Here is a 14,916-nt window from a genome sequence, read left to right on the forward strand (position 1 = left end):
TTCCCAAAGTTAGGGTTTTCATTGGATCTAGTTATGCAGGCAGGGGAAAGAAACACCCTTTAACCCCTTGGGTGCTCATGACGAGCTGAGCTCGTCATGACCACACCCGTTTTTATTGCTGTCCAGCACAGCAGGGGAATCGCTGTAGCAGCGATGCGGTTAAAGAATTCATGCACAATCCTAACCACGCTATCCTCTACAGCCACTAGAATTGCACATATGGTGTAGGCCCACCTGTGAACATGTATTGATCTGTGACGAAGTCTGTTATGTTAGTGTCAGGTCCTGCTGTTTCAGTGGTCATGTGAGCATTTGCAGGGATTCCCGTTTGACCTCATTGTCTCTATTTAAGGTGGGACAACTGTCACTAGATGTCTCATAATTGACTACTGTGCAAGGCATGGCAGTCCCAGGACGGGAAATAAGTTAATGGCAACATCTACCCACTTAAGGGGTTTGTTTCTGGAAGACAAAATACTTTGCTGAGCAGGCTCAACACACATGGTGCCAGCTCTGCAGAGTTCACAGCCTCACTGGAGTGTGCACGGAAGGCTGTAGATATTTGTGCCTGGCAGCCATAGCCCCCTCTAACCTACTGGGCTGCCTACCAATGTCTTAAACACCCTACTACATTTCTATACATTACTTTATGTGCTAAAATTTAAACTGTGTTTTTCTGGTTCGCATAGTTGTTTTTTGCAGCATATATATTTGACATCAAAGAGTACATGCTGCTTGTTTACTTTAAAAGTCATCTGATGTGTTATGCAATTATTATTCTAATGTAAAAGTAGTGCTTAGTTGGAGTGGGGTTTATACCGGTGTTTAGGTTTCACAATATAAAGCAATATGTAGCTTACCATATGTTGGACCACCTTGTTATTGATGATATGGGTGAACAGAATGCAGTACTGAAAGCCTTTGCTTCCTGGTGAGCTCTCTGAAGTTGTAGAGGTTTACATCAATGTCACAGGTTGTTCAGACAAAATAAACTCAGTTGTAAACTTTCAGTACAGTTCATGGAATCATTTTACGTTTATCTGTGTTTTTAAATACAATTAGCACATTTTTCATGTTTGGTTTCCTTAAACAGGCTTTACAGTGGAACTCTTGTTCACCGACTTTGCTATGAGTTTAAATCTACACCAGCAACAAAAGACCTCCTCAGCAGATGCCCAGCAATGGAAGAGTTATATCAGAACCTGCTGCTTGCTGTGACATCAGTCGTCCCCCCTGACTTCTTTCAGAATAAGAGCAACTCCAAACCAAAGAAAAGCAGAAAAAAGAAATGAGCTACAATCCAGGCATATTTTAACTCTGATTGTACTAGATGGTTACTGATGAGCAATTAAGAACAGTATACTGTATCTATATATGGCATATTTATCATATCTACATGCTTACCTTTTTTCACTGCCAAAAATAACTTTTCTACAGAAGTCTTAATATTGGAAAACCTGATCATTTTATCACAACCAGGGCCTTCACGACATATCCGTATTCTCATGTATTTAAAAATAATTTTTTTAATGAAACAGATTCTGTATTTGAATAATAATCATTTTAGTGCCAATCTTTGTACTTGTGAATGCTTAATACAATAAATCTGTATTATTATGGTAAGGATAAAATCTGTCATTTATCTGTTGAGCTTCTAGTGCACATTTGCCAAAATGCTGTGGCCAAAAAGTAGGCTTTTTTGGACTTCAATATATTTTATTAGCATAATTAAGACGTTACCAGAAATGACATATGGGGTTACGCAATCCTTTGACAAGGATCACAGCTTTTGTTGCCTGTGTTGTGGGCTCTGTTGGAAGTTTACAAACATCTCCCATTGGTTAGCCTTTGCCATACTCCCCCATGTAAATGTTTTTAGTGATTACATAAAAGCACCATACTAGAGTTTTGGGCAGTATCACCAGCCAAGACGGTGCTAAGGACTTGTGATTTTCTTTGCTGATCAATTTCTGTGTAGTTCATTATATGTTTATGCATATATATATAATATTTACTTTCATTTGATAAAGTATAAAACTGATTGGACAATAAGTTGTTAAATGGTATTGAAGTATTCAACTGTGTTCTGAGTATCTACTCTCGATCACCTCAAGCAGTAAGCCTTGGACTGTTCAGCCTTGCTACCTTGAGAAAGTCAAGAGCTAAAATAGAGTACTTGGTCTATCAATCTGGGGTCTAATAGTACTGTATCAGCAGGGCACCAGTGGCAAACAACTCCAGTTAACCCGGTTAGAGCCCAGTAACCCCGGACTGCCCTAGGACCCCAGGAAGCAGGCCCCGTAATATAGCCTTGTAGCCTGCTGCTGAGGGCTATACTGGTTGTTAACACCTTCAGCGCGGCGCGAATTCTCGGGCTGTGCTGAAGGTTCTAATGAGCCAACCGGCTCATGGCGGAACGGTTCCGTCATGAACACAGGCCAACCGACGCTGAAGACGGAACCGTTCCGTCATGAGCATCGAAGGGGTTAAATGCTCTGAACACATTTCTGAGTTGCCTGCAAGGATCTGTAACGAGGGAGAAGGCCCAAGTAGTTGCTGGAAGGTCTGAGAGCCTCTGCTGTTACCACTGCATTGCCAATCAGCATGCCTGTAGTTGATATCTATTCACAAAAGGGGGTGGTGATGGACAGAGCATCTGAATTAAGCAGAACACTCATACCCAGTCAAAAGATCAGGGCTTGATCCATCACCGTTTTTTAGCTCACTGCACCATCCCAGTTCAGAACCTGGCTACATGCAAATTAGTCTGTCCCTGGCCCAGTGCATCATGGGAACAGGGCAGACCAAACTACCAAGCCAATTCTTTACTGGAAAGGAAACAAGCTTCCGGGGACCGGTTTCTGGCATTGCAGCCGTCTTCGGCCCGGCTTGCTTGAATCCTGATGGTGCAGTGAGCAAGGGACTCATGTCTGAGCATACCCTGCCACTCCTATAGTGGCCAAAACGATTCACAAAAGGGGGTGGTGATGGACAGAGCATCTGAATTAAGCAGAACACTCATACCCAGTCAAAAGATCAGGGCTTGATTCATCACTGTTTTTTAGCTCACTGCACCATCCCAGTTCAGAACCTGGCTAAGGATTCAAGCAAGCCGGGCCGACGACGGCTGAAATGCCAGAAACCGGTCCCCGGAAGCTTGTTTCCTTTCCAGTAAAAAATTGGCTTGGTAGTTTGGTCTGCCCTGTCCCCATGATGCACTGGGCCAGGGACAGACTAATTTGCATATAGCCGGGTTCTGAACTGGGATGGTGCAGTGAGCTAAAAAACGGTGATGGATCAAGCCCTGATCTGTTGACTGGGTAGGAGTGTTCTGCTTAATTCAGATACTCTGTCCATCACCACCCCCTTTTCTGAATTGTAGTTGATATCTGCCAGGCTGAGACGTGGGCGCCAGTGCATACATTCCCGAAGCACTATGGCCTTGACAGCCCGGACCAGCGGGAAGGATATTTCACCTGCTCAGTCCTTCAAGACTTTGCTGTCTGAATCCACTCCACAAATCCTCCACCTGTGGAGGTACTGTTTTGGTATCTATTCAGAGGTGAGGACTCAATAGTTAGAAGTATCTGTCAGAATAAGCGTTAACAAAGGTAAGTAACCTGTGGTGCCCAATCCTGCTGACATGCATACTCATCTCTACTAATTAACTAATGTTCTGCCTTCTTCTCTATCCCCATTCATGAAGAGAATCAATTTCTGTTTGCGTTCCAATTTAGCAGAGGCCACCTGATGTGGTGGTAACTTCCCCAGGGCTTTACAGAATCCTGCTCCATCCTTTGCTAAGCTCTCAAAAAGGACCTTGATACCTTATTTTTCCCCAAAGGGTTTATACTTGATCAGCATGTAGATGACTTGATACTCGCTTTTGCCACCCAAGACCAGTGCAAGGTTGATTCAATATATTTGCTTCCTTAATTGGATAAGAAGGAGCACACGGCTGTGACCGAGAAATCAGTTTTGTTTCTCCTGTGTCCAATATTTGGACAACAGCTTCTCTTTAAGTGCCATCTGTCAGCCAATCAGATCGAAGCCACTTGTACATTGCCATGCCCAATTTCAGTCTTCAAGGTACATGTTATTGTAGAAAATTGATTTTGGGTTGTATCTCTTTGGTCAGACACCTTCAGGATTATGTTAAGAAAGACACTCCAGACCCCTTGCAATGGACTGCGGAGGGAGAGTGTTATTTGGTAAATTGAAACAGATGTTAGCCTCTGCCCCCACTTTGGGGCTGCTAGGCTACTCCAAACCTTATACTTTGTATTGGTATGAACAAAATGGGTGTGCTCTTGTATTATTGATGCAAGATCACATTGATAAAAGAAAACCAGCTGTCTACTATTCCTCCTAAACTGAGCCCATGACTTGTTTGTGGTCTGTGGTAGTGGTAGCTCACTTTACAGAAGCTTCTGAAAATACTGTTCTGGGCTCTACCTTTATTGTTGCAGTCCCCTACTCTGTAGTTGCCTTACTATTCACCACTACAATCACCATCTATCCGCAGCATGAGTGTCTATTTATGAGAAACTGCTGCTTTCTGCCTCCAACATACTTTTAGCCCATTTCCCTCATGGTGAACCTCACGATTGTTTACTTGTTACTGAACACCCGACTAATCTCCGAATGGAGCTGTCTAACGCTTCTCTACCTAATACTGAACTTGTTTATTATATAAATGGCTCTTCTTTTAGAAGTGTTGGGAACCTTGTTGCTGGGCATGCAGTATGTACTTTCTACAAGGTTGGGGAGTTAGCATTTGCCTCAGGTTTGCTCTCAAATAGCTGACCCTAATGCGCCCACATGTATTTTAGCCTCTCTAAACATTACTGTATTAACTGATTCCAAATACACCTTTTGTGTGGCTTATGACTTGGGGTTAGGTTAGTGAGGCTGCAATAGTGTTCCTTGCTACTTCTGGGTCCCCTATGAAGAATAGTGTGTATGTGAAAACCTTGACCGTTAGATGATCTCATGTTGCCATTTAAAATTGTAATTTGTAAACTTACTGTTCACCAGTCCACTCAATATGAAGGGTCTAGTGTTAACGCATTTCCTGATGAGATGGCTAAAAGAGCTTCCAATTCTGAAATCCCTATGTACAGTGTGTGAACTGATGTATTACCATTGCACATGTGCTAATTTGGAAACGTTTGGTGAAAATAAAACTTTTCTCCAACCATACACCTGTCTCGAGGAGGCATACATTGTGGGCGCAAATCCATGACTATCTTTTTAGTAGATAAGGCTTTGGGTGGTTGCATTACAATGCCCTTTTACCACCCTGACATAATGAAGCGTAAAGCAGTGCATACTTTAGGGCTACTTTGCAGATTAAAATACATTTGTGCTGGAAAGTAAATCCCTATTCAATACTTTGTTCCAGTTTGCATCACATGTGAGACGCAAACCCAGCACGAACTGTTAGTAAATCACTGCTAACCAGCCAGTGAAACTAAATTACTGTTCCTTGACAGTACCAGCATTCAACCTGCAACAGTTATCCCTCCACATCCATACCTGTGTTTCAGTGTTGGTAATCAAAAGAGCAACACACTGTTCTACTTGTTATGTATACTGATTTTATTTCGGACAATAATTATAATAACAGGGTGAGTAAAATACTAATAAATTGTGCTGTTTTGCTGTACACTTCTGTTTTTCTTCGCTCTGGAGCAGCCTCAACTCCAGTTGTGGTCAGTCAGTCTGCTAAGGGTCCCTTCCATGCTGAAGCTCTGGGATTCTCCTTGCGCTGTAGCAGTAAAGATGGACTCCACCGCACCTAGAGGAATAAACACAAAGCTGCCTACGAAGGTCTGACCATGAAGATTTATTTTTTATAGGCAGTTCTTAAACGTACATTCGATAAATTGGAAGATGCTGTATATTCACAAAAAGGAAATCTGTTCACATTGGATTCAGAACCTTAGCTCACCTTTTTTCTTCTTTCCTTCCCAGGTGATTTGTGCAAAACATATTTTGCTAAACCGCGGACTGCAAAACACAGACCACTAAAATGTCTATGTTCTATAGATATCTCACTACATACATTTTGACCTGCAATTAATCCTGCTGTCAAACACTTGCTCCCAACTATCCTAGAATTAGAATCAGAATAGTAAACTAATCCACTCCTAAAATAATGGTTGAGATTTTGGGATCAACATTTTGAATTCTACGCTTTTGAAAAAGATGTTTTTACGCTGTCTGTTTTTACATGGAAGTGTTTCTTATTCAAACTTCTAGGTTTGCTGTCTGACAAGGCCAGTAGTGACGTCATTATAGCCACCCCCACTTCATTCCTCCTCAATCTTCATCTATAGGTTCTGTGCAATGATGAGTATTTTCACTGCTGCCTTTATCATACCATCAGCAAATATTATTACTAAAACTGAAGATTTTCTTGCCTTCCCCGCAGATCTATACGCAAGAATTTGGGGCCTCGAGCAGACTTATTTGCCCCCTCCTTCCCTTCAGAACATTTAGAATACGTGATAGGAATTAGACAGACATTGAAGAAAAGTGGAATGTTACCCCACATGCTAGAAGAAGGATAGAAGATCCTTAGATAAAAGTTTTGTTTACATAATCATCAAACTGGAGGTTACTCTTTAGCTCTTTCAAGTAACATGTTATGTGAAACAATGGTTTCAAATACATTTGTACATCAGTAAGCTTATTTATTTGTGAAGCATGCGCTGTCTGTGACGCAGCAGTACACAAAGTATCTTGGTTACAGGGAGGTGTTGAATCTATGCAGTTACACTGGTCCAGTTTGTAGGTTTAATAATATTGAACACAAAGAGTACATATAATCTTTTACCCTCATACCTGTACAATTCATTACAATATACACAATTAATACAATTTAAAATAATGAGATGACTGTTACTATTTTAAAATGTAGTAAGATATTTATGATGTAACCGTGGAAAATTATGACTTTTTGCAATGTCATTGGTGTTTTTTTTCGTCCATAATTGTGGATGTTTTTAAATTGTTGTTGATGTGCTAACAAATTCCAGTAGAAATTTAAGTAGGTGAAAACACATTTTGTTGATTTTGTTTCTCCTTTTTGTCCAACATTAGGTCAAGGGTGTATAATGTATAGAATTATTCATTTAGATCCTGTCTCCTTGGAAGTAGAGGGGTAGCTCTATGTTTTAAAAAAAAAAACTTGATATATGATGTTCTACTGGTCATCCCCTTAATTCTGGACTTCCAGCAGACGTAGGTTTGTGCTCAGGCTTCCGGTCCCTAATGCTATTGTTGACCCAATTCCAATCAATGGGTTTTGCTGACCAGTTGAAGAGGTGATGGAAGTTTGTACAGTACTTCTTCAATTCCTTGCCTGAGCATTTCAACTTTGGAATCGCGTGGACACCTAGTGTGTGTCGAGATTGAGTCTTACTGCTGAAGGTTAATCAGTCAAGCTGTTGTTTTGTACCAGGAACCGTGGAAGGGTGCTCTCACCTCAGCAGATAATGATACAATCGAGCATCCTTGATTGTTTATTCTCTGTATGTATTTGTTATCGCGGTTCAGATTACACCTAAAGCAACTCTCAAATGAAGCCATGCCAGTACTTTGTTTCTGAGAGCATCTTTGCAAGCGTAGTGTATAGCAATGTAAATATTTGTTGATATGAAAATTCTTATTTATTGATTTTTAAATTTTAAAAGGTGATTTAATATTGTGGGCACAGGCTTTCCTTTTTGCATAAGTTACTCTTCTGTTGCTGGTTCACCATCGCACCTGGTATGATGGATGTTAGCAGGGACATTGTTATTGTGCCGGTGATCCTTCTCTGTCTTTTGTCAGGTTTAGACTTGTTACCCAGTTGAGAGGATCCGTATGTTGATGCTGAAGCAATGTACTCTCAAGTGGATCTAAAGACTTAACTGGACCCTCTTCCTTAGCAGATTGCAAGGAGCACTCATAGTTGTTTGCATCTGTTTTCTGTCGCTCGACCCCATGGGATGCGATGAGCTGAAATTGTGGATATTATTTCACCTGCCCATCTTAAATTGTAACTTTTCTTTTTATAGTGGGCCAAGACTTAGCCCTTGTTGTGAACTTTCGAATTTCAATTTTCATAAGAAACATCATCAGCTTTTTTCTCCTTTTAGGTCTCTTTGCTGCTTGACTCAAATATCTTCCTGTGCTCTTGCATATCTTTAGAGGCCTATGCCATGACTGGTGACTCAATACAGTGTTTACCTACATTATTAGAACCAACCTAGAGCGGCATAGAGCCGTGAGATGGTTTAATGTCATAAATTAGTCTTGGGAAAATCTTTTGTGCAAGAATCATTAATCCTGGGTATCACTGAATCCCTCTCGCTATCAAATAGTCTGTCTTGGTGCAGCCTTTTCTTCTTCCTCGTGATTTTCTCTAGAAAATATTGTAAAGGGCTCACCACATGGTCTGTTGAAATAGTATGGCATATTCTTCTGTAAGGTTTGTATTGAGCTCTTCTCGCCCCTTGCCAATGGCCCAAGGCCTCTTGGCCCAAGAGGCAGTGGTGCCCCCTCATGAAGTTTAGTAACCACTTCTAAAGTGTTAAGATTCATAGTTTTGGCATTTTGAGAACTGTGGAGGAAAGGATTTGGTGAGTTGCCTCGATATGCTAGATTGGTAACCATTAAATTAATCTTTCTATGTGCTTTCGCGACTGGACCCAAAGGCACGACCACAGATACCCCATCAGATGGAGTCTCATCTGATTTTAAAATATTGCTTCTCCAGAATTTTACAGATGGGAGAATCAAGGAAAAAGAAACAGGAAAGGAGAAAAAGGGCCTCCGAATACGTGAAAGACTCAGGGATCTTAGAGCATTATGAACATTGCCAGCAATCACACGTCGAGAGTGAAGTCCCACAAATTAGAAGTTTAAAAACTACATGACAAGCCTTTTTGTGCAGAGCAGATACACACCTATATATGCAAGCCCCTTGTATGTTTTAATGTGAATGGGGGGCTGAGAGGGTACGTCTCAGTCATCTAAACCCCCCATCCCACCCTGAAGACAATACTTTTACTGTGCACTTTTTGTGTGTGCTTTCAATGCAGGCAAAGGACTGGACAAGTGATCTTTGCTATCTGGCTCTGCTCAAGCGTTCAAGTGCACTGTGGAGTGGCTCTTCCATCTTTAGATCCTAAGCCCTCAGGATCCACTGAAGGCTAACCCACTAACATGCCGCAACACATACGTGCTTGTTTGCTATTATGGATTCAAGCTAGCCTGGCTGATGAGGGGTGATGCCCCAAAACCGGTCCCAGGGTGCTTGTTTCCAGTCCAGGGAGGACCTGGCTTTTGCATTACGGGCTGGACTGTTCCCATGAGGCACAGGGTCAAGACTGATATGCACATGGCTGGGTCTAAACTGGGGTGGCATGGTGAGCAAAAAAAAGATGGAATGAACCCAGATCCCTTGACTGGGGGTGAATGTTTGATTTGCTCTGCCATCCGTCCATCATCTGTGTGTTATTTTTTTATTATTTATTTATATAGCTTATAAAGCGCACTGTCACCTAGCAGGCATTCTGGCGCTGGCAGAAACAGACTGAGATGAAACAGTGACTAACCGTCAACTAAATCATGGGAAACAACCAGGTTTTTAATCTTCTAAAAGGGAGGAGGTCAGTAACTTGCCTGAGCTCCAACGGGAGTTCGTTCCATAATTTGGCGGCAGCTACACCAAAGGATCTATCCCCTGCCTTAACTTTCTTGAACCTAGGTATCCTCACCAGTCTCGCCGATGAGGAGCGAAGATTTCGCACAGGAACGTACTACGCAAACTTCCTTTGCATGGGAGCAGGTCCCAGCCCATGAAGGGCCTTAAACACCAGACAGAGAGACTTGAACAGGACTCTCTGTCTCAGAGGGAGCCAGTGCAGCTGAGCCAAAGCCATAGAGGAGGACGACCTTCTAGGCCACCCATGGGCTAACTTGGCTGCCGCCGACTTGATTCTCTGTAGTCTGTCAAGAAGATATTTAGGGGACTCAAGCAGAAGGGCATTACAATAACCTAATCTACTAAGCAAGGTGCTGCACACCACTACTGACCGGGCTGGAAGAGGCAACAAAGTAAAACAAAGGGTGGTGGTATATGAGGGGAGAAAATGTACCCTAAAACTATTGGAGTAAACTAAACTACTACCCTCAATTATTGGTCAACATGTTTCATGCCTGGTGGCAATTCTTCAGGACCTAGTTGGATTGTACCACACAGTGAAAAAATATATATTTAAGTGAAGGGTCAAAACTTGCAGAGAGGTATACGACCTTGTTTAGTCAATAGTACCAGGTGCAGGCCAATCGGTCCTGCTGCAGTATAGTAACCCTAACAGGTTCCCTGATGGACCTCGCAGTCTGCTCCCGTGGGACCGGCTGGGGAGGTATGGTACCTTCGGCGGCAGCAGTCCAAGCCGATACACCTACCCCACGAGCAGCGTCTGGTTGAAGACGCAGAGCAGCCAGGCATGAAACATGTTGACCAATAATTGAGGGTAGTAGTTTAGTTTACTCCAATAGTTTTAGGGTAAATTTTCTCCCCTCATATACCACCACCCTTTGTTTTTAACCAAGGGAGTCTACCACAGGAATAAAATGTGTTTGCGGACTGACTCACCTTTTTTAATCTAGCACTCACGTCACGACCACACTCCATAGGCCCTCTCACACACATTCACCATATGGCGGGAACAAAAGATCTCCGTTAAAGAGCCCCGGTTTCGGGAGCCCGTCAGACATTGCAGCGCCAGTCTGACGAGGAGCAGAGCCCATATGATGAAGCATGACACCTAGCTTGCTGGGTGTGTGAGGGTTCTAGTTCCAACTAGGGGATTCCCCCCACTCACTAGCACACACACCCCTCTCCGTCACTCTTCCCGGGGAACTTTGTACACCCATTTTTGTGCCACTAGTCTTTGGACGAGTACACTGGACCCCATAAAATATTGTCCAACCCCAGTCCCCCCCTTTTTGTATTGATGTGTGTCACATTGCACAGGTGTGCATGCACAGATGTGCATGCACACCTGAATTCGGTATTTTACCACCCAATAGGATTGGGTGGTAAAATACCGACTCTTAAGGGCCTGTGGCACTCTTAGGAGTGTCACCTACATATGGATTTACAGAATCGGTATATTTACCGATTCGGTAAAATATCGAAGTGGTAAATTTACCGAATCGGTAAATATACCGATTCTGTAAATTCAGACCCACCTACATCTCAAAAGTCAAATACCGGTCGGTAACAGCCGAATTCGGCCGTTACCGACCGGTATTTGGCTACCTACATCTGGCCCTAAGTGAGTAGATACCATAGCAGTACGTCCCAAGGAGGTGGTGGGTCTGTGAACTAGCTCATATGAAGAAAACCGAGTGGGCAAAATGCCCTCCTGACAGATTTTCGAGGTAGTAGTGCTTTGCGAACATGTGTATTGATACCCACGTAGCTGCCTGGCAAATATCTAGTGCAGACATTCCACATGCTAATGCAATGGTAGCAGGTTTGGACCTGGTGAAGTGAACCCGCAAGCCTGGATGCTGCTTCTCCACCAGTGCATAGCATATCTTTCTGCAGAGAACAATCATTGAGAGATGGTTAGTTTTTGAACTGCCTTGCCTTTCTTTGCCCCGAAGAACCCTGCGATCAGTATTAAAGTTTAGTGCCCTCTTTATGTCCAAACAGTGGAGTCTCTCTTCCTTCTTAGAGGGATGAGATGGAGCAAAGAATGCTGGAAGGATGACTTGAAATAGACGAACCACTTTTAGTAGAAAGGAAACTTAGGTCCTCCACACCAACTTATCTGGTAAGAAGGTGGTATAAGGTGGGTTGACAGAAAGAGCCTGCAGTTTGCTTACACATCCAGCCGATGTTATGGGAAAAGAATATCTTCAACATCAGAAGTCTCAGAGGACAACTGTGCTGCAAGACTAAAGGGGTACACATGAAAAAGTGCGGACTAGGTCCAAGTCACAGTGATGCATCACAAAGGGTTTTGTGGAAACAAATGTTGCAATCCTTTCAAAAATCGTATCCATACAGGTGGTTTAACTAACAAGGGCTGATCCATCAACCGCAAAAAAGCTGAAAGAGACGATCATTAGCCCTTAAAAGTAACCAAAGTAAGTCTGCTGGGCCATCAATAGAACTAACAAGAACTTGCACTCTTTGTTGACATTAAAAATAATACTATCTCTGGATCAGTGTCTGAAGGTGCGAAAAGAAAGAAACTGATGACAGCACTCATGGGTGGCACTTCTAGGCAGGTCCACTTGTCACTTCCAGAGTGCAACAACGTTGGCGCGGAGACACTCAATGTCATTTACCAGAGCACAGGAGTACTGCTTTAAAGTTTCCAGATTCAATCTGCCGCCTGGGGAATATTCACTAGGTGATTTGAGGAATCTGCATTTGGAACTATAGATCAGACTTAGTGTCAGGTAGGCAGAGCATTCCCTAGTACACTGGAATTCTGTTAAGAAGTCGTTAAAAAACGGACTTAATTAAGCATAATTGAGAGATAAGCTTTGGATTTACATCAGAAGGCATAGAAGAAAGGAACTGTTGTTAGCACCCAGGAGTAGCATTTATGCGTGGCTGCACTCTGTCACATCTGGGGCAGTATGGAGCCAACGCGGAGTCGCACGGCACTACCTAGTGGTGCGAGGGGCACTGTTGAAGTAAAGTTTGCACATCCAGTCTGGTGCCCTGGAAGTATTCTAAAGTGAGAAATGGATGGTATCCATCAGAAGTTATGTCCTTCCAGGGGCACATAAAAGAGGATACCCATCCTGCGATCAGAATAAAGCACACCTTCACAGATTAACTACTGCAATTTCCCTGGTGTAGCGGTGAAGGACGAGAAGGTGGAGGATGGCTGACTGGGCAGCCCCGTCCCCTTTGCTGTTGCTGGCCGAGTGGATTGGCTTTACCTATTTAAAACCCCTGCTGAGGAGTTGGGTCTACGAAAGTTAAAAAAATATTTAATTGAGGACTACAGCCGTTATGTACTTGCAGTGGCTCTACCTTCCTAGAACTGTTCCGGTACTGCATCTGCTTTATGACCAAAGAGGTGCTCGCTGTCAAAGGGCATATCCATTAGCGCGTTCGGAACATCTGCAGAGAGTGCTGTTGAGTGCATCCAGACATGTCTTAACACCATTAAGCAGTCATCTGTATCCTTTCCTGCAATGGCTGGAAGTATGCTGCCAATTATGGACCACTTCTGCAAAGTGGCCCCTGAGATGCTCATGTAAGTTGGTAACCACCATTGCTTCCAAATCCCAATGGGCGTAGGGGTAACAATAAGCAGCTGTATTCAAGGAATAAAATAGCAGGCAGCCTGTGGAATAAGATGTCTTCCCTAATTTCTTGCTTTTTCGACTCCTCGTTTGGAGGGTGGGTATGAAATGCTGTGCCGTTCAACTTTATTGTGAAGGACGCCTGAAATACTAAGTTTTCTGTAAAAGGATGAAGAGAGAAGAAAGCTGGGTCTCCAGGAGCTGGTCTGCAAGAGCATTCTATGGTTTGGTTCACCACTGGGAATGAGGCACTTAGACCACTCCGTTTGACTGCTTACACCAGAACATCAGTAAAGGGAAGGAGAGGTTCCACAGTAGAGTAGGACATCAGTCAGGATGTTAGCTTTGTATTCCAGTGAGGAGGGAAGTAGCTCAAGCACTTCAGGAGCCTTTGTAACTATGGCGTATGGAAAATAAATTTTTTGCCCATGCTGTGAAGGGGCTGGATCATTGTTAATGTCTAAGAAAATATGCAGACGACTGCCAATCTGAAAATATCTGATGCTTCAGAGAATGGTAAGGGCTTAGTGTCCTCTAGGCTATCAAGAGATTTTTGTTCCAAGTCTCAACCAAAAAAAAAAATGTCGATATCAGGCGGCAGTAGAGATTCTTGAGGGTGAAGTGAGGCAGTGGAGACCCTAACTTCACCAGAATCGGAAGCGTCGCCTGAGGTGACAACTCCATCAAGGGGCGGGTACAGGGTCGAAGCCAGATAGCACAGGGAGGAGCATGTACAGCGCCTGGGAAACACTGGGTGACTGAGGAGAGATGCCGAGCAGAGCTCCCAAACAGCCACATGGTGCAGCCGGGAGCACCAGAGAGGACTGCTGCATTGCCTGAAGGAAGAAGGCTAAATAAGGGAACTCTGTATAGTCCTTTTTTGTCAAAAATACAGGAAAAATCCAAGGTAATAAGAATGAGATTTAATGAAGTTAAGCACAGTACTTCAGGCTAAAGATCTCAAGTCAGAATCAACATTCAATACTAGGAAACAGTTCTAAACAGAATCCTCAACTGAGCAGCATGTGCCATAATTGAAAGTATACAGGTTATTAAAGGGGACATGTACAAAAGGAAGAAAGGAATGACTTAAAAGGGAAATGGCATTTATAAAGAAGAAACACAACAATGCAGCACACTCTGGATACGCCAATATAGACACATGCACTGGGAGAGACTATGTCTGCACCAGTATTGGTGGTGAAGGCATCAAGTCAAACCCTGAAGAGTAGGGACCTGGGGCAAAGCACATGGTGGGGACTTACCCCTAGAGTTTGGAGAGGAGGATTTCTTCTTGTAGCGACTCCTTTTCTGGAGCAGAGCAGGAGACTAGAGGTGAGTAATGCCCTTTGGAAATCTGTTTACAAAAGGGGACTTGAAAAGAGACGGTTGATCAGGAAGGTCGAAAAAAGGCAGAAATGACCGAAAGATAACCTTTGAGAGTGCCCAAAGCAGAGCCCTGCTGGGCTAAAGAGAGGCTGAATAAGAGTACCTCTGAAAGAGGGGCAGAACTGGGGTCCACAGCCTTTGCAGTGCACCATGCCACAAATTTAGTCCATCTACAGGGAGTATACCATT

General features: G+C 43.3%; 2 protein-coding genes across 3 annotated transcripts in view; one reads left to right on the top strand and one right to left on the bottom strand.

Moving 5' to 3' along the window:
• Window positions 1-1,631, top strand: part of ASTE1 (asteroid structure-specific endonuclease 1) — a 92,380-nt gene extending 90,749 nt beyond the window's left edge. The window contains exon 5 of the mRNA XM_078663877.1: window positions 1,094-1,631. Within this exon, the coding sequence (XP_078520003.1) occupies window positions 1,094-1,292 (199 nt within the window). The 3' untranslated portion in view covers window positions 1,293-1,631. The remainder of the gene's footprint in view (window positions 1-1,093) is intronic.
• Window positions 1,632-5,621: 3,990 nt separating this feature from the next.
• The window catches only part of ATP2C1 (ATPase secretory pathway Ca2+ transporting 1), a 912,406-nt gene continuing 903,111 nt past the window's right edge, over window positions 5,622-14,916 (bottom strand). The window contains exon 28 of one of the 2 annotated variants that reach the window (XM_078663878.1): window positions 5,622-5,800. In XM_078663878.1, coding sequence (XP_078520004.1) covers window positions 5,720-5,800 — 81 coding nt within the window. In that variant the 3' untranslated portion in view covers window positions 5,622-5,719. The remainder of the gene's footprint in view (window positions 5,801-14,916) is intronic. The other variant, XM_078663881.1, reaches the window with a different exon arrangement.

The sequence above is a fragment of the Lissotriton helveticus genome, chromosome 10 (genome assembly GCF_964261635.1).
Source record: "Lissotriton helveticus chromosome 10, aLisHel1.1, whole genome shotgun sequence".
NCBI lineage: Eukaryota > Metazoa > Chordata > Amphibia > Caudata > Salamandridae > Lissotriton > Lissotriton helveticus.